Genomic DNA, 26,512 nt, shown 5'->3' on the forward strand with positions numbered 1-26,512 from the left:
TGTAGTCCGAACGGCATCCGAGTGTACTGAAAGCACCCGTCAGGTGTCGAGAAAGCCGTCTTCTCCTTGGCCGTCTGGGACATAAGGATCTGCCAGTAGCCCTTTGTCAGGTCAAGAGTGGTGATGTACCTCGCCGGTTCAAGCCTCTCGATGAGTTTGTCGACACGGGGCATCGGCTACGCTTCACACTTGGACACCTCATTCAGCCGGTGGTAGTAATTACAAAACCTCCACTCTTCGTTGGGTTTTGGCACGATGACGATGGGACTAGACCATCCACTCTTTGACTCCTCTATCACACCGAGGTCTAACATCCTCTTCACCTCGGCCGAGATCACTTTCCGGTGTGCTTCAGGAATCCTGTATGGCTTCAGGTTCACCCTTACATGCGGCTCTGTTAGCACATCATGTTTTACCACCTGGGTATGCCCCTGCAACTCTGGGAACAGGTCCCTATTCTGATGGAGCAGTTCTCGACACTGTTGCTTCTGGGCTGGCGAAAAGGGTCTCTGCTATCGTGACATCTTCCACCTGGCCTTTGGGAGTGGCTCCCAGGCGAGGAGTTCCCACGGTTTCCCGATCTCACCACGGCTTGAGCAGGTTTACATGGTACACCTGGTGTGGTTTTCTTTGGCCAGGCTGGTGGACTCTGTAGTTGACTTCACCGAGCTTCTCCACCACCTCATACGGGCCTTGCCACTTGGCCAGGAATTTACTTTCAATGGTGGAAATGAGAACCAGGACGCGATCCCCAGGTTTGAACTGTCTCGGCCTTGCCGACCGGTTATACACCCTAACCTGGGCTTCCTGCACCTGGAGGAGATGTTCCTTCACGGTAGGCATCACCTTCGCCATTCTCTCCTGTAACTGGGCGACATGTTCGATGATGCTCTGGTGGGGCGTGACCTCGGCCTCCCAGGTTTCCCTGGCAATGTCCAGGAGACCTCTTTGATGCCGTCCATACAGGAGTTCAAACGGAAAGAAGCCAGTGGAGGCTTGATGAACTTCTCTGACAGAGAAAAGTAGAAATGGGAGCAGGTAGGCCCAGTCCCGCCCGTCCTTTTCAGCGACCTTCCTGAGCATCGCCTTTAAGGTCTTGTTGAAGTGTTCCACTAGGCCATCCGTCTGCGGATGATAAACTGAGGTCCGAATCTGGGAAATCTGAAGGACTCTGCATAGCTCCTTCATCACCTTGCTCATGAAGGGGGTTCCTTGTTCTGTCAAAAGCTCTTTTGGCAGACCTGTCCTAGCAAAAATACGAACTCGCTCTCGGGCTATACTTTTACTGGACGAGTTCCTTAGGAGTAACGCTTCGGGGTACCACGTCGAATAGTCCATGACCACCAGGATGTATTGGTGGCCCCGGGCCGATTTAACTAAGGGACCAACGAGGTCCATGGCAATCCTCTCAAAGGAACCTCTATCACAGGTAGTGGAACTAAGGGACTATGGAAGTGGGAGGTGGGCGCAGTTATCTGGCAGGTGGGGCAGGATCTACAATAGTTAAAGATCTCATGGTAACATCATGGCCAATAGAACCTCCTCATTATTCTCTCCTGGGTTTTCTCAACCCCTAGGTGTCCTCCCAGAATTTGTGAGTGTGCCATGTCTAATACCCCCTGACGGTATGGACCTGGAACTAACCACTGTTCCACTACCTCTTCACCTTTTAGTTTGGTCACCCGATATAATAGCTCCCACTGAACTGCAAAGTGTGGGTACCTGGTCCTGGTATCTGCCCCCGGCTCTTGAGCAACACCATTACAAACAGTAACATTGTCCCATGCCCCTTTCAAGGTCAAGTCCCAAACTTGAGCTGACCCAAAGTTCTCTCCGGGCACCTCTAATGCAGGGAGGTCGGCCACCTCAGTCACAGTCTCGTCTTCGTCGCCGACAAGGGCACACAGTGGGAACTCATCCACTTCTGATGTCGACCAGGGTATTCTCTAGGGTCCTGGCTTTTGTCCACGGGACTCAGTCTGGATTTTTTCCTCCACAAGTCCCAGAAAAAGGGGAAATCGCGCCCCAATATTACGGGATGTATCAAGTTTCTGACCACCCTGACCTCGTGGGATTGGGCGCCACAGTCTGTTCTGACTGTCACTCTGGCCACCGGGTAGTTCCTAGCATCCCCATGTATGCAGCAGACACCCACAGATTTGGTAGGGATCAGCTGGTGGGGAAGGGTGGCACTGATTAAGGTTACCAGACTCCCGGAGTCCAACAGCCCCAGGACCGTCACTCCATTAACGGATACAGCACATGCCTGCGGCTCCACGCTGGGTTGACAGTCCACACTGCAGGCTGGGTAAGCATAATATGAACATCTTCTGCCTAGGCTGCAGTCCATGGGCTCAGCAGATGTACGACACTAAGCGGCTACGTGTCCTGGATTGTGACACCGCCAACAGATCACATCCTTAACAACAGTCCTTGCGGCACCTTCAGTGGAAAGTTGTGGCTCTGAACCCCTTCCGTGATGAACTTGCCCCCTTTTGGGCACTCCAGTACGGGGTGGTGACTATGTCGGGTTTCCCTAGGAATTTTTCCACCACTTGGTACCTCTCTACCAGGCCCACGAGGTCGTCCGTGTTCTGAGGGTCGCCCTGGGCAACCCAGGTCTGCATCGGCCTCGGTAGGGAATGGATGAACCTGTCCATCACCACACGCTCAACCATCTGGGCAGGAGTGGAAGTCTCTGGCTGCAGCCACTTCTGGACTAGATGTAACAAGTTGAACATCTGCGAGCGTGGAGGTTTGTCGCCAGCATATGCCCAGTGGTGGACCCTTTGCGCTCTGACAGACATAGTCACTCCTGAGCGTGCCAGTATCTGTTTTTAATTTTGCATATTACTGTGCGTCTTGTAAAGTCAGATCATAATAGGCCTTCTGCGGCTCCCGGTCAAATATGGTGCCAGAACCTCCGCCCACTGCTCCGGAGGCAATGTCTCCCGTTCCGCCACCCTTTCAAAAACAATCAGGAACGCCTCAACGTCATCCCCCGGGGTCATCTTCTGTAAGGTTCTCCTTACTGTCTTCCTGACGTGTGAGTCATCACCTGGATCTGGGGGTGGAGCGGATGTCCTGCCACGGATCTCCCCTGCCAGGAGCTCCAACTGTCGTTGCTGCTGCTGGATTTGCTGTTTCAGGAGTTTTTGTCTCTTGCTGCTGCTGCTCTCGGTGCTGCTGCTGAATGCTCTGCTGGCTCTGCAAATGCTCTGCTGGCTCTGCAAATGCTGTTGCTGCATGCTCTGCTGGCTCTGGACCAGGTGCTTAATGAGCTCCTCCATGCTGCCGGACTTCGCTGGCTGGCTGGCGGCCTTTACCCAGGACATCCACCGCTGTCGGTGGCAGGTACACATGTTCCTGGAATCTTGCATGCACTCACACCAACTGTGGTAAGACGCCTCACTCGGCTGCTTCCAGAGGTAGACTCAGGAACCGTGTTTTCTCTGCAGGCTTTATTATGTGGCATAAAGCCCTCCAGCTCCAGCAAAAATAAACACAGCCTTACTGGCAAAACAACAAAACAAAAAGGTAAACGATAGCACAGTCTTTAGCAGTGTGGGGTTCGTCCACACAGGTTGTAGTCCCAGCTTTCAGCTCCTCTCTGAGCTGTGGCCTTCCAGTCTGGAGTCCTTGCCTCTCCAAACTCAACAACACAGAAAAAAAAATAGGACTAAACTTTGTTCAACCACACCCTGAGGTGGAGGAATGGGGAATGACTTCCCTTCCATCTCTACGTCATTCCCATAAAACCACACCCTTTAGGTGAGTTAACCCCCAGCATATAACATGCTGGCTGAAAGTTTATTGGTTTCAGTTCACACAGGCTAGCAACCTGTGCGACACATACCTCCCCTCCATATATCATAAAAGTGACTCTGTCATAATCCTTAGACTAACTCTTTTGCTAACCCTCATTTTTGAGGTTTAATGATAAGTGCATAATGGAGTCCCATATGTGATAGGTTTCTAATATAAGTATTGCTAAGAACACAATTGCTTAATATATCCTTCCTCCCCCTTTTACCTCTCCTTCTCCTTTTCTCCCCTGTCCTCCTCCTTCTTCCTTTTTCTCCTACTTTCCGTTAACTTTTTCCTCTCTTCCACTATCCCCCGAACTTACTCTTTTGGTTGGTCTTCCACCCTTTTTATTATTACATTATATATTATTTTGCACTTTGGGGTCCATTTACATTGATATACTGATCAAATTCTACCAAACACTCATATGTTATTAATTACATGCTCAAGTCCATACTAAGAATGTGTAGATTTTGTATTATCTCTCTATCTCCTCATATATTACCCCATATTATCTCCAGTAATTGTATTATTACACGGGATTCTTTATGATTTTACATTTCTTCATCGTCTCCCCATTCAGATCCCTGCAATATCGGATCTTCTGTATGAGAGAATTTTCAAGATTGAGCCATCCAGGATAGAAAGGAACAGGGACAAGAGGGTGGAGAGAACATTACACCTCACCATAGAGATCATCTCCCGGCTTACTGGAGTGGTGAGAGATTCGGATGACGTCACATTACATCATTCTTATCTATGGGAATAACAGATGGACAGAACTGGAGAGGTGAGGACTCTGGAAATGTCTGTAGTGAGATTTATTAATGTGTCTCTCCATAACCAGGATTACACAATAGTGAAGAAGACCTCTACTGAATGTTGTCAGGAGCCTGTGTCTGAGGAATGGGGAAGAACCCTGTGCCCAATCACAGGGCCTCCTGCTCACCCTCTGATACATGAGAACATCCATGACCCGAAGATCCTAGACATCACCTACAAGATGATTGAGTTGCTGACTGGAGAGGTGACACTGCTGGGAATTCTGGGACATTATACAGTAACTCTATGAAGGGATCAGGGGGATGATGGTATCATTGTATATGTCAGGTTTCTATAAGGTGTCAGGATATCACCATCTATTTCTCCATGGAGGAGTGGGAGTATTTAGTAGGACACAAAGAACTGTACGAGGATGTCATGATGGAGGTTCACCAACCCCTCACATCACCAGGTAATAGAAAGGACTAAATACACACGGCCTATAATTATCTGTATGTAAAGAATGAATTCAGTCCCTGTATGTTTCCTCCAGTCTTCTCTAGTAAGAGGACGACACCAGAGAGATGTCCCCGTTCTCTTCTCAGACAGAACTGTAAACAAGAAAATCCCAATGTTCCTCAGGATCATCAGGTAGATGGAGAGAAGGTGTCATGAGAGCTCCCCTATGATGTGTGTTCGGACTTGTTTCATCCACCAGTATTATTATACCAAAGCATTGTAGCCGACCAAGTTCATCATGGCAGCTGTTTACGCTGTGGCTGACAACATACAATGTCCTGTGCCTCAAGGGAGGTATAGATATGGATCACTTCCAGGAACATTACAGAAAGTTTTATAGCTTCTCCAGCCTTCACAGATCTTGATCCCATAGAGCATGATTCCTTAGTATTGCTCAGGTGATAATTGCATCACCTGCACAGGCAATAATTCCATCACCTGTGCAATACTAAGGAAATCTCGAAAACATGACCTGTTGGTGGGCCTCGAGGACTGGAGTTGGGGAACACTGCCATAGAGCATCCTTGTGACCAGGTTGTTCATAGATTGTCAGAACCTTCATTTAATTTGCAGAAACTGAAAGTTGCTGTTCTATCCCATGGGATCGATTTTAACATTGGAATCTAGACCATGACGAATTGCTGAAGGCAAACTGAGGTCCATCATGCTACTAGATGGTTGTCTCTAATAAATTGGCCATTCAGTGTCTATTGACAGGATCTTCTCACAATTTTCAGGATATAGATTCTTCCCTACAGAATTAGTTTACAGGTTGGAATTTAACTACAGCTGTCATGTAATTTTTATCATATCATTCTAATTAATGTTTTTTTCTAGTCTTCAAAATAATTTCATGTAACTTCTCAAAACTGTTGTGACTTTTATATTTATTTCAGGGTTGGTATAGGAAGAAAATTAGTGCTAAAGAGACAAATCTTAGAGGTGATGAGTGGTGTAAAGGGGATATTTCTACAGAAAACCGCACAGGTAAGTAGTAACCTAGCCACAAACAGAGAATAGCCTCATGTTCTACTAACTCATATTTCTTTATTTAATTTTCTAGAGGTTTTACGTTTTTGATTTTGTAGCCTTGGTCTGTAGGGTCAAAAGAACAATAAGGCATCCCTTTTCAAATTCTTGTTTGAATGGTGAAATTATACAATTTAAAGTAGGAAAACAACAAGGACTAGGAAACTTCACTGAGGATGATAAGCAGATCTGTTCTGGGTAGATAGACTTTGGTTGACGAGCCACCACCAATTGGTGTCTCCATTTTTCCTAAGACAGCTTAATAACAAGGAGATCTTTGTCACATAAGTGATTTTTTTTTTATCTCTGGAGAAAATGGCTTAGGAGAAGAATCCACAGGTTGTATTTTGTTATATATTTCCTTGAGACTGAACAGTCAGACATGAACTGAAGAATTGTTCTCTGACAGATGGGAAGGGATTAAGCTGATGGAAAATTTAGGCAAAGGAGAAATTATTTTTTAATTCTAGAAAAGCTGCTCTGTTCTGAGGAGTTCCGTTCTTTGAGATGACACTTTTTTTTCAGACAAACCCCACCTAAAAGCGTTGAACTTCAAGCCGCATTTTAAGTATTTTTCTAAAAGAAAAAAAATTGATGTCAGTGTTAGTGTTATGGGTCCGGATGGTGGAACCACTGTGCAGAGGTGCAAGGAGGGACCCAGAGGGGCGTGACTAAGTATCCACCCAAACCAACCCTGGTCATACGGCAGCTAACGACACCGTGACCAGGGAGGATCCGGGCAGAGGGACCAGGTGCTACTCTGGGGACGACCTTGTAAGAGAGCAGGTGGCTCCCACGGGTCAGAGGGCTGGGACTGACCGGTATGGTGGATGGACACGGCAAGCAGGCGGAAGTCTCTGGTAGCTGACAGGAGGTCACAGTTCGAGAAAGCAGGGCAAGTAGCAGTCTTTAGGTTTACCAGGAAGGTGGTCACAGCAAGTGACGGCAGGGTCTCCAGGCAGGCTGGCAGAAAGCAAGCAGGTGCTCCCAGGTGAGCGGGCTGACGGACACAGCAGGTAACAGGCAGGTAACTGGTGGACGCTCCCAGGTGAGCAGGCAGACAGACGAGACAGGTAACAGGCAGGTAACTGGTGGACGCTCCCAGGTGAGCCGTCTGACAGAGTAGACAGGTAACAGGCAGGTAACTAGTGGACGCTCCCAGGTGAGCGGGCAGATAGCCAAGGCAGGTAACAGTCAGGCAACAGGTGAGCGCTCCAGGTGAGCAGGCTGGCAGGCTCGGCAGGTAACGGACGGATAACAGGCTGGCAGGCAGGACGAGAAGTCAGGCTAGCAGCGGAACCTGAGGGCTGAAGCACAGGTAAGACACCGTGCAAACAACTTTGCTCGGGCACCTCCATTTTGGAGGAGGTGCCTTAAATGTGGGAAGTCCTCTGGCCATTGGCCGGGGACTCTTTAGGAAGACGCGCGCTGTCCCTTTAAGAGGGGGGGAGTGCGCGCCCTAAGAACTCTGCTGGAGGAGGAACGCGCGCCGGCCACAGCAGGGAACGGAGCGCAGGGAGAAGCCACGCCAGGAGCCGGGGGGCGGGAGAGACGGTGTCCCTGTCTGACATGGGGCAGGGACGCCGCTGCGACGATAGAGACAGGAGCGCTGGAGGGACCCACGCGAGGAGTGCGGAGGTGAGAGGGACGGCGTCCCTGCCTAGCAGAGGGCAGGGACGCCGATGCTACAGTACCCCCCCCCTTACGCCCCCTCCTCTTTAGGCCAGAGAGAAATTTATCAAGGATGAGCGGGGCATGGATGTTCTCCCGAGGCTCCCACGTTCTCTCCTCAGGACCAAACCCCTTCCAAGCCACTAGAAAAAAGGTCTTCCCTCATACCCTCTTGGTGGCCAGAATGCTCTCTACCTCAAACTCGTCTTCAGCGGAAACCGGGGCAGGAGCCGTACCTGAAGACTTGGAAAAAGAGTTAAGTACCACGGGTTTGAGGAGAGATACATGGAAGGAGTTGGGGATCCGCAAGTTGGCCAGGAGTTTCAATTTATAGGCCACCGGGTTGATTTGCTTGATAACTTCCAGTGGGCCGATGAACCGGGGCCCTAACTTGTAGGAAGGAATCTTGAGCCGGACAAATTTGGACGAGAGCCAGACCTTATCTCCAGGACGGAATTGATGCAGATCCAGACGTCTCTTGTCAGCCTGTCTCTTCATCCGCTCGGAGGACAGAAGAAGCGCGGATCTGGTACTCTCCCAAATGGTGGAGAATTCGCTAACAAGAGATTCCGCGGCCGGGTTGTCCACCGAGGCGGAGACGGGAAACGGGATCCGGGGATGTTGGCCGTAGACTGTAAAAAATGGGGATTTGGAAGAGGATTCGCTCTCGTGATTATTGTAGGAGAATTCGGCCCACGGTAAAAGATCCACCCAATCGGAATGGTGGGCATTAACAAAGTGCCGGAGGTAACTGGTTAAGATTTGGTTGATCCTCTCTACTTGACCATTGGACTGTGGGTGATAAGCAGAAGAGAAGTCCAAGGTGACCCCCAGCAGTTTACACGTGGCTCTCCAGAAGCGAGAGGTGAACTGAACCCCTCGATTGGACACGATGTGGAGAGGAAGACCATGGACACGGAAAATATGATGAATAAAGTCCTTAGCCAACTCAGATGCAGACGGAAGATCCGGCAGGGGAATGAAGTGAGCCATTTTAGAGAAGCGATCAGCGACCACCTAAATGACCGTACCACCAGCAGAGACAGGGAGATCCGTTATAAAGTCCATGGCGATGTGTTGCCACGGGGCAGCAGGTACGGGAAGAGGCAGAAGGCGGCCGGCTGGCAGATGTCTAGGAACCTTGTTGCGGGCGCAGGACGCACAGGCCGAGACAAAGTCTATTACCTCCTTGCGCAGGGAAGGCCACCAGTAATGCCGGGCAATAAGCTGGAGGGTCTTCTTTTGGCCAGCATGGCCGGCTAGCTTAGATGAATGTCCCCAGTGCAGAACCTTCTCTCGATCAGGTACTGTCACGAACGTCTTACCAGGTGGAAGATGATTCAGATCCAAGGGTGCCACTTGCATTACCTTGGCGGGGTCGATGATGTGCTTATGCTCCTCCTCTAGATCGGAGAACAAAAAGGAAGCGGACAAGGCATCGGCTTTGATATTTTTGTCTGCTGGGCGGAAATGAAGAATGAAATCAAAGCGGGCGAAGAACAAGGACCACCAGGCCTGGCGCGGGTTAAGTCTTTGGGCACTCTGGAGGTAAGCCAAGTTTTTGTGGTCCGTATAAATTATTACCGGGTGAAGAGCCCCCTCGAGCAGGTAACGCCACTCCTCCAGTGCCAATTTAACGGCTAACAATTCTCGGTCTCCTATAGAATAATTGCGCTCAGACGAGGAGAAGAGTTTGGAGAAGAAGCCGCAGGTTACCATTCTCCCGGATGGCGACTGTTGGGTAAGTACTGCTCCGGCTCTGGAGGAGGAAGCATTCTACTTCTAAGAAGAATTGTTTGTTGCAGTCTGGACAGTGCCGCACAGAAGCGGAGGAGAAAGCTTGTTTCAAAGAAAGGAAGGCCTCTTCAGCCTCGGGCAGCCATTCTTTGGGACTAGCGCCCTTACGGGTGAGCGCGGAGATAGGGGCAGTCTGGGAAGAGAAGTGCGGAATGAAGAGGCGGTAGTAATTGGCGAAGCCCAGGAACCGCTGAATAGCCTTCAACCCCTCCGGTCGGGGCCACTTCAGGATGGCAGAAAGTTTCTCAGGATCCATTCGTAGGCCGGTCTGGGAGATGACGTAGCCCAGAAATGGAAGCGAGGACTGCTCAAAGAGGCACTTCTCAAATTTTGCGTAGACGTGGTTCTGCCTGAGCCTGAGCAGGATCTGACGAACGTCCCTCCGGTGTGTGGGAAGATCCGGAGAGAAGATCAAGATGTCATCCAGGTACACCACCACGCAGGAGTACAGAAGGTCACGGAAGATGTCATTGACCAACTCTTGAAAGACGGCGGGAGCATTACAGAGGCCGAAGGGCATTATGAGATATTCATAGTGGCCATCCCGGGTGTTGAATGCCGTCTTCCATTCATCCCCCTGGCGGATACGGACCAAGTTATACGCCCCACGGAGATCCAGCTTGGTGAAGATTCTGGCACCTCTCAGACGGTCAAATAATTCAGGAATGAGCGGAAGGGGGTATTTATTCTTCACTGTGATCTGGTTAAGACCTCTATAGTCTATACAGGGACGGAGTGAGCCATCCTTCTTTTTAACGAAGAAGAAACCTGCTCCCGCCGGGGAGGTAGATTTCCGGATAAATCCCCGGGCCAGATTTTCATCGATATATTCAGACATGGCCCGGGTCTCGGCAGCGGACAACGGGTAAATACGCCCATGGGGTGGAGTAGCGCCGGGTACCAGGTCGATTGGGCAATCGTATGGTCTATGGGGTACCTCCTGCTTCTTGTTGAAAACATCAGCATAAGACCAATAAGGAGCCGGTAGGCCGGGTAGATTGGCTGGAGTAGGAGAAGGACGAGCAGGACGAACAAGAACTAAACAAGTCTTATGACAGTTCTGCCCCCAGCGAACGACCTCTCCGGTCTGCCAATTCAGCACGGGTGCATGTCTCTGGAGCCAAAGAAGGCCTAACAAAAGGGCGTGAGAGAGTCCAGGTAGAACATGGAAGAAGATCCTCTTAGAGTGCAGCATTCCCACCTGCAGAGTCATGGGTTCGGTGATGAGTTGGATGGTTAGTGGTAAGAGCCCTCCATCCACGGAGACGACAGATAAGGGTACAGCCAAAGGTTTAGTGGGAATGCGGTATTTCTCTACCAGGGACTGGGAAATGAGGTTTCCGGCAGCTCCAGAATCGAGTTGAGCTAGTTCAAAGTAGCGGTACTCCCCGCAGATGATAGAGACCGACAGCATTAGAGATGGAGGGGGTTTACTTTTGTCTAGGACGACCTCTCCGAGCGATCCTAGACACTGGCGTTTCCCGGCCTCTCCGGGCAAGAACGGATCCGGTGCTCCTTACTGCCACAGTAGAAACCGCTCCCCTCGGTACGGCGTGACTCTTGACGGGTTTTGACTATCTTGGTCTGGTCGAGCTGCATGGGCTCTGGCGAGTGCGCCCGGGGAGTTACAGAGGAAGAGACGGGTCTCTGGAAAGTGGGAGCAAGACGGGGAAACCTCCTCTTATGGGTGACCTCTTTGGTACGCTCCTGGAACCGGATGTCAATCCGGGTGGCAAGTGTTACTAAGTCATCCAGGGAGGTAGGAATGTCCCGACCGGCGAGTTCATCTGTAATCCGGCCGGATAGGCCTTCCCAGAAGACGGACACTAGGGCCTCATTATCCCAGGCAAGCTCGGAAGCAAGGGTACGGAACCGTATGGCATATTGGCCCACGGTGAGACTCCCCTGGCGGAGGCGTAGCAGAGAGGAGGCAGATGAGGTCTTTCGCCCTGGTTCGTCGAAGACTTTCCCGAAAGCCGTGAGAAAGGCTGGCAGGTTGGACACCAGGGGGTCTCCTCTCTCCCATAGGGGATTTAGCCAAGCCAGTGCCTCCCCAGTGAGATGGGACATAATGAATGCCACTTTGGACCGGTCGGAGATAAACTGATGAGCCAAGAGTTCAAAGTGCAGGGTGCACTGGTTTATGAAGCCCCGAGCTTGAGCGTGGTCGCCTCCGAAACGAGGAGGTGCAGAAAGCCGGGGTCCGGGACAGGATGCCATGGTATTGGTGGGCAGCGGCGCTGCCGGGGTGCGAGTCGTGACACTAGCGATGGTTGCTGGTGGAGCAGTCAGTGTGTCCAGGCGGGAGTTGACATTTCGCAGGTGGTTCATGATGGACTCCTGCTGAGATCTCTGACGGGAGACTTCATGGTATAGGTCAGAGAGCGAGGGAGCTTGGGTGCCACCGGGTTCCATGGCCCGAGCAAACGGTTATGGGTCCAGGTGGTGGAACCACTGTGTAGAGGTGCAAGGAGGGACCCAGAGGGGCGTGACTAAGTATCCACTCGAACCGACCCTGGTCATACGGCAGCTAACGACACTGTGACCAGGGAGGATCCGGGCAGAGGGACCAGGTGCTACTCTGGGGACGACCTTGGAAGAGAGCAGGTGGCTCCCACGGGTCAGAGGGCTGGGACTGACCGGTATGATGGATGGACACGGCAAGCAGGCGGAAGTCTCTGGTAGCTGACAGGAGGTCACAGTTCGAGAAAGCAGGGCAAGTAGCAGTCTTTAGGTTTACCAGGAAGGTGGTCACAGCAAGTGACGGCAGGGTCTCCAGGCAGGCTGGCAGAAAGCAAGCAGGTGCTCCCAGGTGAGCGGGCTGACGGACACAGCAGGTAACAGGCAGGTAACTGGTGGACGCTCCCAGGTGAGCAGGCAGACAGACGAGACAGGTAACAGGCAGGTAACTGGTGGACGCTCCCAGGTGAGCAGGCAGACAGACGAGACAGGTAACAGGCAGGTAACTAGTGGACGCTCCCAGGTGAGCGATCTGACAGACGAGACAGGTAACAGGCAGGTAACTGGTGGACGCTCCCAGGTGAGCGGTCTGACAGACGAGACAGGTAACAGGCAGGTAACTGGTGGACGCTCCCAGGTGAGCGGGCAGATAGCCAAGGCAGGTAACAGGCAGGCAACAGGTGAGCGCTCCAGGTGAGCAGGCTGGCAGGCACGGCAGGTAACGGACGGATAACAGGCTGGCAGGCAGGACGAGAAGTCAGGCTAGCAGCGGAACCTGAGGGCTGAAGCACAGTTAAGACACAGTGCAAACAACTTTGCTCGGGCACCTCCATTTTGGAGGAGGTGCCTTAAATGTGGGAAGTCCTCTGGCCATTGGCCGGGGACTCTTTAGGAAGACGCGCGCTGTCCCTTTAAGAGGGAGTGCGCGCCCTAAGCACTCCGCTGGAGGAGGAACGCGCGCCGGCCACAGCAGGGAACGGAGCGCTGGGAGAAGCCGCGCTAGGAGCCGGGGGGCGGGAGAGACGGTGTCCCTGTCTGACATGGGGCAGGGACGCCGCTGCGCCGACAGAGACAGGGCAGGGACGCCGATGCTACAGTTAGTAGCATTCAAATATGAAACTATGATTTAAGCTGGCTTTAACTGAGAAGTGATACGAGAACAGAACCTGTTGGCCTAATACCATAATATATTAGTCCATGTTTTGATGTCTCCTGTTGCCACCACTGCGTTAATCAGTTTTTCTTTGAATTATTAATATAATTTCAAGGCTCTATTATTGAAACAAAATAAGTTCAGTTTAATCTTGCAGATGACTGTACCGGGAGCTCAGAGGGACATCAGCTATCTTCAGATGATCGTGGCATCACATCAAGTACATATGAAAAGCATGCCTTTCTCCAAGATATATCAGCTCTACACAGCAAAAATCAATCATCCGATCATTTTCAACAAGTCCCATCTTCCCAGACTGTTAAGCAAAATAAAAATAACAGAAATGATGTAGTACATCAAAATGCTCACACGAGGGAGAAGCCATATTCATGTTCAGAATGTAGAAAAGCTTATAGCATTAAATCATATCTTGTGAGACATAAAGAAAAACACACAGAGGAGAAGCAATTTTCATGTTCAAAATGTAGGAAATGTTTTAAAGAGAAATCAGAACTTATTACACATCATAAAAGTCACAAAGGGGAGAAACCATTCTCTTGCTCAGAATGTGAGAAATGTTATACAAAGAAATCTCAACTTAATAGTCAGCAGAGAATTCACACAGGGGAGAAGCCATTTTCATGTTCAGAATGTGGGAAATGTTTTGCAACGAAATCAGGACTTTGTTTTCATCATAGAATTCATACAGGTGTGAAGCCGTATTCATGTTCAGAATGCGAAAAATGTTTTACAGTGAAAAAACATCTTGTTCTTCACCAGAGAGCTCACACAGGAGAGAAGCCATTTTCATGTCAAGAATGTGGGAAATGTTTTGCAGATCAATCAGCTCTTCGTGTACATGAGAGAAGGCATACAGGGAATCTATTTCCATGTCCAGAATGTGGGAAATGTTTCGCACAGAAATCATATCTTGTTGTACATGAGAGAATACATACTGGTGAGAAGCCATTTTTATGTCCAGAATGTGGGAAAGGTTTTATAGCACAATATAAACTTCTTAAACATCAGGAAATTCACAAAAGAAGGAAACCATTTTCATGTCCAGGATGTGAGAAATCTTTTCCCTTCAAATTAAATCTTCTTAAACACCTAAGAACTCACACAGGGGAGAAGCTATTTCCATGTCCAGAATGTGGGAAATGTTATGCATCGGAATCAGCTCTTACTGTACATGTGAGAAAGCATACTGGGGAGAAGCCATTTTTATGTCCAGATTGTGGGAAAGATTTTACAGCAAAATATAAACTTATTAGACATTCGAGATTTCATGAAATAAGGAAACCATATCAGTGTCCAGAATGTGAGAAATGTTTTCACTGCAGATCACATCTTCTTGCACATCAAAGAACTCATACAGTCAAGTAACCATTTTTCTTTTTCAATTTAGATAATTTTATTGACAAATTATGCAAGAAAATATCTCACATTTCAGTCAAAGTAAAATTATATCTTCTGAAGTAAGGGGAAGCAATTTAGAGCACTAAATGCTAAGGAAATGTATGGAATTACCAATAAACATGTACTAAATGAACATACCTATAGATCAGCCAAGTGTAGAAAATATTACTTGACTATATTACTGTCCCCAGCGTAGTTCTCACCAGTGGAGCCCTTGATACATGAGCTTTATTACTATGTATGAACAACTATTATGTATACTCCCCATTTGATGCTGACAGTTCTAACAAAACCAGCCCTCAGCCGCCCAGAATTGGTCCATCCATTAGATGCACCAGTTATGGCACTTATCCTTGGCTCTTCCTAATTGCCCTAGTGCAGTGGCAATTGAGCTAATGGTTTAGGGGTTGATGTCTGCTGACATCAAGCCCCCAGGGGTTAGTGTTGGAGAGAATGCCATCATACACTCCCACTTCTAACCCCGTTTTCAAGAGAAAGAAACACACACACAAAAGTCCGTTATTTGTAAAAAGAACTTCCAGACAAATTCTCTCTTTTACCCATTTATTACCATAAAAAAAGAAATAACTCACAGGGTCCTCCAAAGTCCTTATGGAGGTCACATCCAGTCTATGAAGCCCCGTTCAGAGAACTCCGCTCTATACACTGGAGCAGCAGCGACCGATGCTTCTCACGCTGTGTAGCGTGAGAAACTGGCTGCAGTGACGACTGGTGATGTCAGTAAGATTATTGCAGTTCACAGCCTCTGAACAACAGTAACCTTACTGACGTCATTGCTCGCAGCGTGAGAACGGACATTAAGTTATTACACTGAATGTTACCATTAAAAAATGGCATGGGATCCCCCCTTTTTAATAACCAATAAAGGCTAAGTAGACAGCTTTGTGCTGATATTAATAGGCTGAAAAGCTCCATAGTTATTGGCCTCTTCCCAGCCTAATAAGACCAACTCACAGCTGTCTGCTTTCCCTTAGCTGGTTATTAAAAATAAAGGCCATTTATTTATTATTTATCTAAATACATGTACCGAAAACTACACATGCACTGCACTAATTATATATCTCACTGACTTATTTCTATCTATATATCTATTCTATTCTGATGGGTCACCCTGCAAATTTACTTTACTTGGCTGATGAAATGCCAGGTTTCCGTTTAGATTTGTGCATACAAATCGGATGGGACACGCATGGTCAGTGTGCTGTTTTGATTTTTTTTTCTTGCACCCATGGATTTGCAGTGGCGAGTCTCGTCTGATGTACGTGGCCACTCGCAGCATGTTGACATTTTTTTTTCTCATCCAGATTCCAGATGATGGAGACCTTATTAATAAAATCAAAAATTGTTTGTTTAAACATGATGAAAAAAACAGAATTCAATATAAAAAAAGCATGAAATACTGCAGAAGTAGGCATTAAGTGACGTAACCGTTTATTCAAATAGTTTCTTGCAATCGTTAAACACCAAATTACATACAAAATTAAAGTGCTTAGTGCTAATAACCAATGTATAACAGTATTGTGGTGTCACCTAGTGGTACAAAATGATGAGAGGAGATAAGAAGCCGGGCTGATCCTCCGCGCTGGTCCAGAGACACACAAGGGTTAATGATAAACCAAACCTTCTATATTACTTGGCCTACGCGTTTCGTGGCTACACTGCCACTTCCTCAGGGCTACCAAGTCAGTCACAATCCACATATATATATAGCATATAATTACAAGTGTCACACATGACGAAATTTCGTGTGAAAACGCCCACATTGTACACAGCAAACTCTAAAAATTAAAAATACTCCTAAAAACTCACACATTAGACAATTAATCATAAAGAGCATGACATTTTTCTCAATGAGATGAATCTCTAGTAAACCATAAAAAAATAGTATCTTTCCAAAATTAAAATTCTGACGTTCACCGGGACCGAACCCGTGAGGCAACATTACTCCAAAAGTATATAAGCCATATCATAGCATCAGACCACTCAACCATATAACTATCTGAAGTTATCAGATGCAGCCCTGTGTAAGACCACTATAGGGAGTTCATATTAATAACAAAAGGGGAAATGTTAGCTAAAAAATTGTTGTCTTTTATTATATACCTAAAGTAATTTATATTAGCAGCAGCAATACTAGAATCATTTTCTCTGCAACACACTTCATCTTCTAAATATATTAAAATAACAAATTAAAATAGTGGTACTCACTGGAATCAAACCTATGAGGTGCACTGCTTCAAAAGTATATAAACCAATTCACAGTATTAGGCTGTGTGCCCACGATGCGTTTTTCATGCGTTTCCGCTGCGGAATTTCCGCAGCGGAAACGCATCAAAAACGCTTGGTAATCCACACCCCATGGTCCCCAATGGCATTCCGCAATGTCAATGCACATGCTGCGGACTTTTCCGCAGCGTTTCTGCAGCGCTCATAAATCCGCAGCATGTTCATTAATTTTGCGGAAGCGCAGCGGAATGGCCGCCATTGACTTGCATTGAGACGCATAATATCCGTATTTGTACACGCGGATAATATGCGGTTCAATGTGCGGATGGTACCCAGTTCTGGAGGAGAGAAGACTCTCATCCAGACCTGGGTACCATTGTACCTGTGAAAAAAAGAATAAAATAATAAATAAAGTTTATATTCTCCTGTCCGGCGGCCCCTGCAGCGCTTCTCCTTCCAGGACCTGGGATGACGTCGCGGTCATGTGACCGCAGGCTGTCTCGCGATGTGCCGGCAACCCGGAAGAAGCCAGGGCGAGCGCGACAGCACACGCGGCGGCATCGGAGGTAAGTATAGCTTTATTTTTTTATTTTTACGGTCACACTATATAAATCCATGCCGTTTGCATGGATTTATACAGTGTGACCTAGTTGTCAAGCACTTTGCAAGTGATGCTATCGCCTGGAAAGTGCTTGTCAGTCCACATGCGGAAACGCATGTGGAAACGCATGTGAATCCGCATGTATTCTGCAGGAAAAACGCATGTACAATCTGCATGCGTTTTTTCTGCCAGGGAGATGCAGAAATGCTGCAGAAATTTTCTGCTTCATTTCTGCATCGTGGGCACATAGCCTTAACCCACTAGGCCATATCTCCATCTGAGGAATTTAGGTGTAGCTGCATATAAGACTCATACAAGAAGTCTTATTGCATTAAAGAAGTAGAGCTAAAAAAGAAATATTATTATATACGAGTGTGATAGTTAAAAATATTATCAGTACCAACGACTTTACATCTCCAATTTATATCGCCCATTCCATCTGTATAGAACAATCAGGGGTCACTAAACATTGTGAATCCTAAAATAGATCACTAATCTCATTCAAGCCATAGGCTTGAAGAGAATTGAGCTTATAAATCCAATACGTCTCGCGTTTTTTCAGACTCTCCCACCTATTTATAGCATTTTCAGGAATATGATCAATAGGTGTAACTTTCAAGCGTACATTTCCATTATGTGTTTGTGTACAATGACGTGACAGTCCATGTTTATTATACCCTTTTCTGATATTGTACCTATGTGAATTTATTCTTTTGTGGAGAGGTTGGGACGTCCTCCCCACATACTGCTTGCCGCACTCACATTGAATCAAGTATATCACATAGCTAGTTGCACACGTCATCCTATGTTTAATGTAGTATTCTTTATTGGGATTATCTGATGAATGAAATTTCTCCACTCCGTTGGTAATAGAAGCACAACACAGACATCCTCTCCCATTACAACGGAAAGAGACAAAAAGCTCATTCCTATTTGGGGAATTAGAAACCTTTTTATGGGTCCTATTCCTCATTCTACTGGGTGCTACTATATTCTTTAGAGTAGGTGCTCTTTTATATGTCACCTTAGGTTTTAGGGGGACTATACTACTGAGAGTTGGGTCGTTTCGCACTACACCCCAATGCTTCTCTAGAATCCACTTTATTTGATTACTGTGAACCAAATATGTTGTTATAAAATTGGTCCCAAATTCATCTAGTTTACCCTTACTTACACTCTCTGTCCTGCCCGTTAGTTCGTGCTGTGAGAACCCTTTCACCTCTCCTATATGCTCTATTAATTAGTTTACGGGGGTACCCCTTTTCCGAGAACCTCCCCTGGAGAACTTTGCTCTGTGCCTTAAAATCAAAATCAGAAGTACAATTTTTTCTAATCCTGACGAACTGATTCTTGGGTATGTTCCTTAACCACGGTTTGTAATGACCACTGTTAAAGTGCACATACCCATTCGAGTCAACTTTCTTGAAATAATTCTTCGTATGAATCTCCCCAGCTTCTTCCTTGTATATACACAGGTCAAGAAAAGTGACAGTCTGTTCGTCTATTGTGGGTGTCAACTCAAGTTCCCATATATTCCTCGCAATATCCTCAAGGAAATTCTCTACATCCTCACCCTCATTGTTGTAAATGATAAAAATATCATCAATAAATCTTCTGAAAAGAACGATGTTATGGTTAAAACGCCCGCGAAGGACATGCCAGGTCTCGAAAACACCCATGAATAAATTAGCATAGGTAGGTGCTACTCTCGAGCCCATGGCTGTCCCCCGCGTCTGGTGGTATATAACCTCATCAAATTCAAAATAATTATTTTCCAGGATAAATTTCATACTCCGAATGAGAATTTTTTTCTGTCTCACAGGCATAATCAATTCATCCACATATAACTCAAAGCATGATAAACCAATTTCATGTTCAATGTTGGAATATAATCCTGTTACGTCCATAGTAATAAATAAAAAGCCATTATTTATTATTATTTATTACTATGGACGTAACAGGATTATATAGGAACGTTTAGGGGAGACAGGGTGATATCAGGTCAGCCTAGGAGGTCTCCACTCCCCCTTTCCCTTTGTGTTGTACTTAGTCTTTTCTACACCTTGAGTGACAGGAGCACAGTTGACTTTTTGCGATGAATTTTGAAAAGAAGATACTGAGTGCACATACATCACAGTAGGGTCTGGGGACATATACATAACAGGATGGTCTGGGAGCATATATACATCACAGGGAGGTCTAGGGGAATGTATACATCATAGGATGGGCTGAGGGCATAAACATCACAAAAGACATGGGGGCATTTATATCACAGGAGGGTCTAGGGGCATACAGTAATGTTCAAAAACAAAGCACAAAATCTTTATACTAGTTTTTATTTCCATGCATTGGGAACATTCACACTGTTTCCTAAATCAAAATATGAAGAGAAATTTTAGTTACTTTACAGAAAATAACAAAAAAATGATCGTGCTGTTCTAATAAATAGCAGTGTCTGCATTTGTCTTTATAAATTCACAATATGTACGCTTTTTTTTGAGAATTTAGTATTCCTGTGAATAACTAACCTAATATTTAGTTGTATACCCAGTTTTTTAGAACTGCTTCACATCTACACATCTCGTATGTTGCATAGAGTCAACCAACTGCACCTATCAACTGTTATTTCATCCCACGTTCTATCGGATTAAGGTTCGGGGATTGGGCTGGCCACTCCATAACCTCAATTTTGTTGGACTGGAACCAAGATTTTTCTTGTTTACTGGTGTGTTTAAGGTCGTTGTCTTCTTGAAAACATCCATTTCAAGGGCATATCCTCTTCAGCGTAAGGTGATATGATCTCTTGAAGTATTTTAATATATGCAGACTGCTCCATAATCCCTGGTATGCGGTAAATAGGTCTGGCATTATAGTAAGAGAAACATGCTATCACCACCATTCTTCACTGTCTTCAGAGTGTACTGTGGCTTGAATGCAGCATTTGGGGGTCATCTGACGAACTGTCTGTGGCCCTTGTACCCAAAAAGAACAATTATACTTTCATCAGTCCACAAAATGTTTCTCCATTTCTCTCGAGGCCAGTTGATGTGTTCTTGGGCAAATTGTATACGCTTCAGTACGTCTTTTTTTTTTTTAACAGTGGAACTTTACGGGGACTTCTTGCTAAGAGATTAGCTTCACATAGGCATCTACTAACTGTCAAAGTACTCACAGGTAACTTGAGACTGTCTTTGATCATCCTGGAGCTGATCATTGGCTGAGGCTTTGCCATTCTGGCTATTCATCAATCCATTCGAATGGTAGTCTTTCGTTTTCTTCCATGTCTCTCTTGTTTTGCTTTCCATTTTAAAGCATTGGAGATCACTTTAGCTGAACAGCCTATCATTGTCTGCACTTCTTTACCCTCTTGAATCAACTTTTTAATCAAAGTACGCTGTTCTTCTGAACATTGTCTCGAACGACCCATATTTCTCAGGCTTTCAAGGAGAAATGAATGTACAACATGTGCTGGCTTCACCCTTAACTAAGGGCCACCTGATTCACATCTGTTTCTTCACATGATGATTGACCTCACTAATTGAACTCCACACTGCTATTTTTTGAACACCCCCCCTTTCAATAAATTATTCAAATACACAGACTCAAAAACATGCAGATCATGAATGCTGAGTCTGGTGGTTTTCTTAGAATCTACTGCACCAACTGGTAAATTGGTTGATATGTGGTAATATAATTTATACCAAAAACAGTGATTAATCTGGTTAGTCTTATTGGACTGCTATTATTTTGAACACTACTGTACATATTAAAGGCGACATGGAGGGGCTGGAGGCATACACATCACAGGAGACATATAGGCATGTACATCACAGGAGGGGTTGGGGGCATATACATCACAGGAGACATGGGGGAATATACATCACAGGAGGGGCTGGTCCTGAATCATATGCATTACAAGAGATGCTGGCACTAGCCAGCTTGAGGACATAATCCATTATTGCATGTGCCACGCTGCAAGCAGCAATAAAATTCCCTGGGAATCTGCCCGGGAGTCTTAAGTAAGGACTTTGCAGATCGTAAACAGCCCGCGGTCCAGAGGTTCACCAACCCTGGTTTAATATGAAAGAAATATAAAATACAGCAACAGCTTGAAACAATAAATTCAAATGGGGATTTTCAGATTTAATATCAGCCGGGATCAGACACTGGCAACAATGTCTCAGAACGTCCCATATTATGTGGCGACGACAGTACACACCATACACACACAGCTCTGCTCCGCACACATCGTACACACACAACTCCGCTCCGTACACATCATACACACACAGCTCTGCTCCGCACACATCGTACACACACAACTCCGCTCCGTACACATCATACACACACAGCTCTGCTCCGCACACATCGTACACACACAACTCCGCTCCGTACACATCACACACACAGCTCCGCTCCGTACACATCATACACACACAGCTCCGCTCCGTACACATCATACACACACAGCTCCGCTCCGTACACATCATACACACACAGCTCCGCTCCGTACACATCATACACACACAGCTCCGCTCCGTACACATCATACACACACAGCCCTGCTCTGCACACATCATACACACACAACTCCGCTCTGCACACATCATACACACACAGCTCAGCACACATCATACACACACACAAACAGCTCCGTAAACACATCATACACACACAGCTCTGCTCCATACAAATCATACACCCACAGCTCAGCTCCGTACACATCATACACACACAGCTCCGCTCCGTACACATCATACACACACAGCTCCGCTCCGTACACATCATACACACACAGCTCCGCTCCGTACACATCATACACACAGCTCCGCTCCATACACATCATACACACACAGCTCCGCTCCGTACACATCATACACACACACAGCTCCGCTCCGTACACATCATACACACACAGCTCCGCTCCGTACACATCATACACACACACAGCTCCGCTCCATACACATCATACACACACAGCTCCGCTCCGTACACATCATACACACACACAGCTCCGCTCCGTACACATCATACACACACACAGCTCCGCTCCGTACACATCATACACACACACAGCTCCGCTCCGTACACATCATACACACACACAGCTCCGCTCCGTACACATCATACACACACACAGCTCCGCTCCGTACACATCATACACACGGCTCTGCTCCGTACGCCTCGTACACGTGCGGCTCCGCACGCCTCGTACACGCGCGGCTCCGCTCCGTACGCCTCGTACACGCGCGGCTCCGCTCCGTACGCCTCGTACACGCGCGGCTCCGCTCCGTACGCCTCGTACACGCGCGGCTCCGCTCCGTACGCCTCGTACACGCGCGGCTCTGCTCCGTACGCCTCGTACACACGCGGCTCCGCTCCGTACGCCTCGTACACACGCGGCTCCGCTCCGTACGCCTCGTACACACGCGGCTCCGCTCCGTACACCTCGTACACGCGCGGCTCTGCTCCGTACACCTCGTACACACACGGCTCTGCTCCGTACACCTCGTACACACACGGCTCTGCTCCGTACACCTCGTACACACACGGCTCCGCTCCATACGCCTCGTACACGCGCGGCTCTGCTCCGTACACCTCGTACACACACGGCTCTGCTCCGTACACCTCGTACACAGGCTCTGCTCCGTACACCTCGTACACACGCGGATCCGCTCCGTACGCCTCGTACACACACGGCTCTGCTACATCCACACTGTAAACCCCTCCTGACCCCACACATAAACTTCACCTCATCCAGCACCATGACAACCAGCACAGCAGAGTCCTGCATCCACTGAGGCCCCTGATCATGTGACCCCTGACTCCTCCCCTCCTGTGACCTCATCACAGGTCCTGTGCACACAGCCATATATGTGGTGGCGGCGGCTCTGCAGGTGGAGGTATGTGGAGAGACCCCAGTACTGGTTTCAGGCTGCATTAACCCCTTCAGTGCTGAAACTGTTTTGGTGTTTTTGTGTCACCGATTTCTAAGAATGAATAACATTTTTGTGGTTTTTTCCTCTAATGGATTCACAGATAGATGCAGAAGAATCAGAGGCGTAGCTGGGGGTTCTGCTCAGGGAGGGTGAGGGAGGGCACGAAACAACCGTGTACAATCATGGTGGTTGTCCACAACTTTAGCACTGATGACCTATCCTCAGGATAAGTCATCAATGTCTGATCAGCCGGGACCGTACTTAATTAACCCTCAACTGGTGAGGTGGGGTTTACCACACCCCAGGGAATTTTTGTTCGGCTGCCATTCTTTGAAAAATGCTGGTATGAGGATACGTGTCTCACTAGCTTCCATCCATTTGTGGGTGTCAAAAATCTGTTATACTCATGTGTAATCAATCGCCAATAAGAAAACGATTAAAACAAACATGATCTTTGCATTTTCTGTAAAAATAAGCGTTTTCTAAACACTGGGGTATAGGAAACCCCACATCACCAGTTGCATGACAAAAACCCCACCTCACCAGTTGAGGGTTAATACTTAATTGAGCTGGCCGTCTACTTGTAATGGCTGCTGCAGGGTACTACACATCCGCCTCCTAGTCCTAATGATTAGAATAGGAGGCAGATGTGAAGTACTAAGCCTCGACCACTACAAGTAGTCCACCAGCTCCTCAAGTAAGTACTTCCGGCCTGTGGCCACCTCCACCGATAACAGCTGATCGGCCCGGGTGTCGGACCCCGGCCGATCAGACATTGATGACCTATCCTAAGGATAGGTCATCATCAATGCTAAAGTAGTTGACAACCTCTTTAAAGAGACTTGCGGTCTACAAAACGGAAAGCAGTAGTGTAGGAAGATCGTGTCTCCCTGCTCTACTGCAGAGCTTAAAGGGAAGCTGTCATGTAAAATAAGGCTAGTAACCTGCAGATATGGGGTTAATCTGCATGTTAATAGCTTTCAGACACTGTGCAGTGCGGCACTGAGAGCCCCACTGTCAGGAAGAAATTAACTTTAGCCCTCCCGGCAGGCTTGCTCTTCAGTCACAGGGGTGGGCCGGCATGGATTCAGTCATTGTTCTGTGTATAGAGAGTGGCAGCTGTAACCATGCCCCGGCAGTGACTCAGTACCCTCTACCACCCGATAGCTATGCTAGTGGTGCCCCTGTAAACAGAAATGCTATTTTAGTGCCCACTTAACATTTAATAATGTCAAGGGCCCCAGCATAGCTGATGTGAGCAGGCGGTCATGAGACTCTTTTGGCTTCTCTCAATTCTCTTCTATTGAAATATCCCAAATATTTCTAGTCGGCACATAGAAATACCAAAAATGTGTTCACGTGACCGCCGGATCGCACCAGTGATGTTGGGGACTAAAGACAGCAGGCGCAAACTGCACATAGAGTGATTGCAGACATTTATACAACGGGAAAGGTTTATTCTGATTTCACGTCAGATATTAAGAAAAACATGCATATGTGTATTTTTATATAGTGTATGTAAACTTCTGGTTTCAACTGTAAGTGTGTCTTAAGCCCCCGTCTCACATAGGGAGATCGCTAGCGAGATCGCTGCTGTGTCACGGTTTTGGTGACGCAACAGCGACCTCACCAGCGATGTCGCTATGTGTGACACTTTGCAGCGATCAGGCCCCTGCTGTGAGGTTGCTGATCTGATTTGCAGCGATCAGGCTGGTAACTATGGTAAACATCGGGTTACTAGGGGCACACGCGCACCTAGTAACCCGTTGTTTATCATGGTTACAAGCCTGCTAAAGTGAGCGGTAACCTCCCGCTCACTGTAGCAGAGTGGTAACCATGATAAACAACGGGTTACTAGGAGCGCGTGTGCCCCTAGTAACCCGATGTTTACCATAGTTACCAGCCTGCTCCTGCTTCAGCAGGCTTGTAACCAGGAGCAAGACATCGTGGAAAGATTCTTTCCACGATGTCGCTGCTCCCCTGATCGTTGGTGAACCTGCCTGTTTGACAGCTCACCAGCGACCACATAGCGACGCAGCAACGATCCCTGACAGGTCGTATCGTTGTCGGGATCTTTGCAGCGTCGCTAAGTGTGACGTGGCCTTTAGTGGAGATATTTTCCCATCACCTGGGTCTGCATGTGAGACTCCCTGTGATGATGGCTCCACTGTGTCTATTGTCCCCATCCACACAATGGGGCTAGTGACTGGGAGATAATGGAATGATTGCTTTCATTGATTACCAATTTTGAGTCTGGCCTTATGTATGCTCACTGTCACTGAATGAAAGCATTGCTACCTGAAGCTGAGCTGATGAGCAAACAAATCACTAATGTGATTAATGGAATGCTGGACACTTTTCAAGTGAAATTGGTGCACATACTGATGAACAAGCAGAAGTAAATCACTAATAAAACATAATAATAGCATTGACGGAAACGGTGCTCTGTGATAGAAAAGTCTCATAGTCTTTAGTAAGTGGGCACATACCTCCCCCACTTTTTCAGCATGGACCCGAATGTAAGAGGTCTCCCCTTTTATGAGAACGAAACTTTGTATCATCCAGTTTCCTCACATCATATTTCATGTCATACTTGCAAATAAACCCCACAGTCCCCGATGGTACACATCAGTATAGTAGACCTCTCCATTTTCTCTCATATGTTCTTTCAGATCATGCCAACTCCCCGATGGGGGAAGCCCTGAGACGATGACTCTGTATTTAGTTCTTTGGGCAGGGATCTGTCCCTTCCTCGGGGTCCTCCATATACTCCTCCTGATCCCCGGTTTGTCAAGGGAAACTCCACATGTATCCGATGAGAACCAAACTTGTATCCATTGCGACCAACCCCAGAGTGCTGACCCCCAGCTAGGGGGATTGTCACTTGACAGCCTGGTAAATAGCGTTCTGGGGGAACAATATCTGGCTGCCCAGGGTGATGTTAAAACCAGTGTCCCAAAGTCCCTGGGCCCTGATGTAATTTTCCTCCCCCAGGTCACATTCCTTCATGGTATCAGTCAGTACATTTTGTGTATTACTCATCGCTGGCTGGGGGTTAATCGTCGGCATGTTGAAATGGCTCCTTTCCCTCTCGGCTGACGCAGTGTG

General features: G+C 47.4%; 3 protein-coding genes across 5 annotated transcripts in view; all 3 read left to right on the forward strand.

Annotated features, from left to right (window-relative positions):
• LOC141271811 (gastrula zinc finger protein XlCGF66.1-like) overlaps positions 1 to 13,388 on the forward strand; it is a 36,476-nt gene extending 23,088 nt beyond the window's left edge. Inside the window, exons 6-8 of one of the 2 annotated variants that reach the window (XM_073681984.1) lie at positions 4,391 to 4,597; positions 5,985 to 6,075; positions 13,356 to 13,388. In XM_073681984.1, coding sequence (XP_073538085.1) covers positions 4,391 to 4,576 — 186 coding nt within the window. In that variant the 3' untranslated portion in view covers positions 4,577 to 4,597; positions 5,985 to 6,075; positions 13,356 to 13,388. Of the gene's footprint in view, positions 1 to 4,390; positions 4,598 to 5,984; positions 6,076 to 13,355 lie in introns of those variants that run through there. The other variant, XM_073681985.1, reaches the window with a different exon arrangement.
• LOC141271391 (uncharacterized) overlaps positions 1 to 14,937 on the forward strand; it is a 70,344-nt gene extending 55,407 nt beyond the window's left edge. Inside the window, exon 12 of the mRNA XM_073681482.1 lies at positions 13,608 to 14,937. Coding sequence (XP_073537583.1) covers positions 13,608 to 14,584 — 977 coding nt within the window. The 3' untranslated portion in view covers positions 14,585 to 14,937. The remainder of the gene's footprint in view (positions 1 to 13,607) is intronic.
• An 8,366-nt stretch (positions 14,938 to 23,303) lies between these two features.
• The window catches only part of LOC141271786 (uncharacterized), a 30,872-nt gene continuing 27,663 nt past the window's right edge, over positions 23,304 to 26,512 (forward strand). For both annotated transcript variants that reach the window (XM_073681933.1, XM_073681934.1), the window contains exon 1: positions 23,304 to 23,368. The gene's annotated coding sequence lies outside the window, so the exon portion shown is untranslated. The remainder of the gene's footprint in view (positions 23,369 to 26,512) is intronic.

Source organism: Phyllobates terribilis, unplaced genomic scaffold (genome assembly GCF_046119375.1).
Source record: "Phyllobates terribilis strain yellow unplaced genomic scaffold, ASM4611937v1 Scaffold_5__5_contigs__length_657084704, whole genome shotgun sequence".
Classification (NCBI taxonomy): domain Eukaryota; kingdom Metazoa; phylum Chordata; class Amphibia; order Anura; family Dendrobatidae; genus Phyllobates; species Phyllobates terribilis.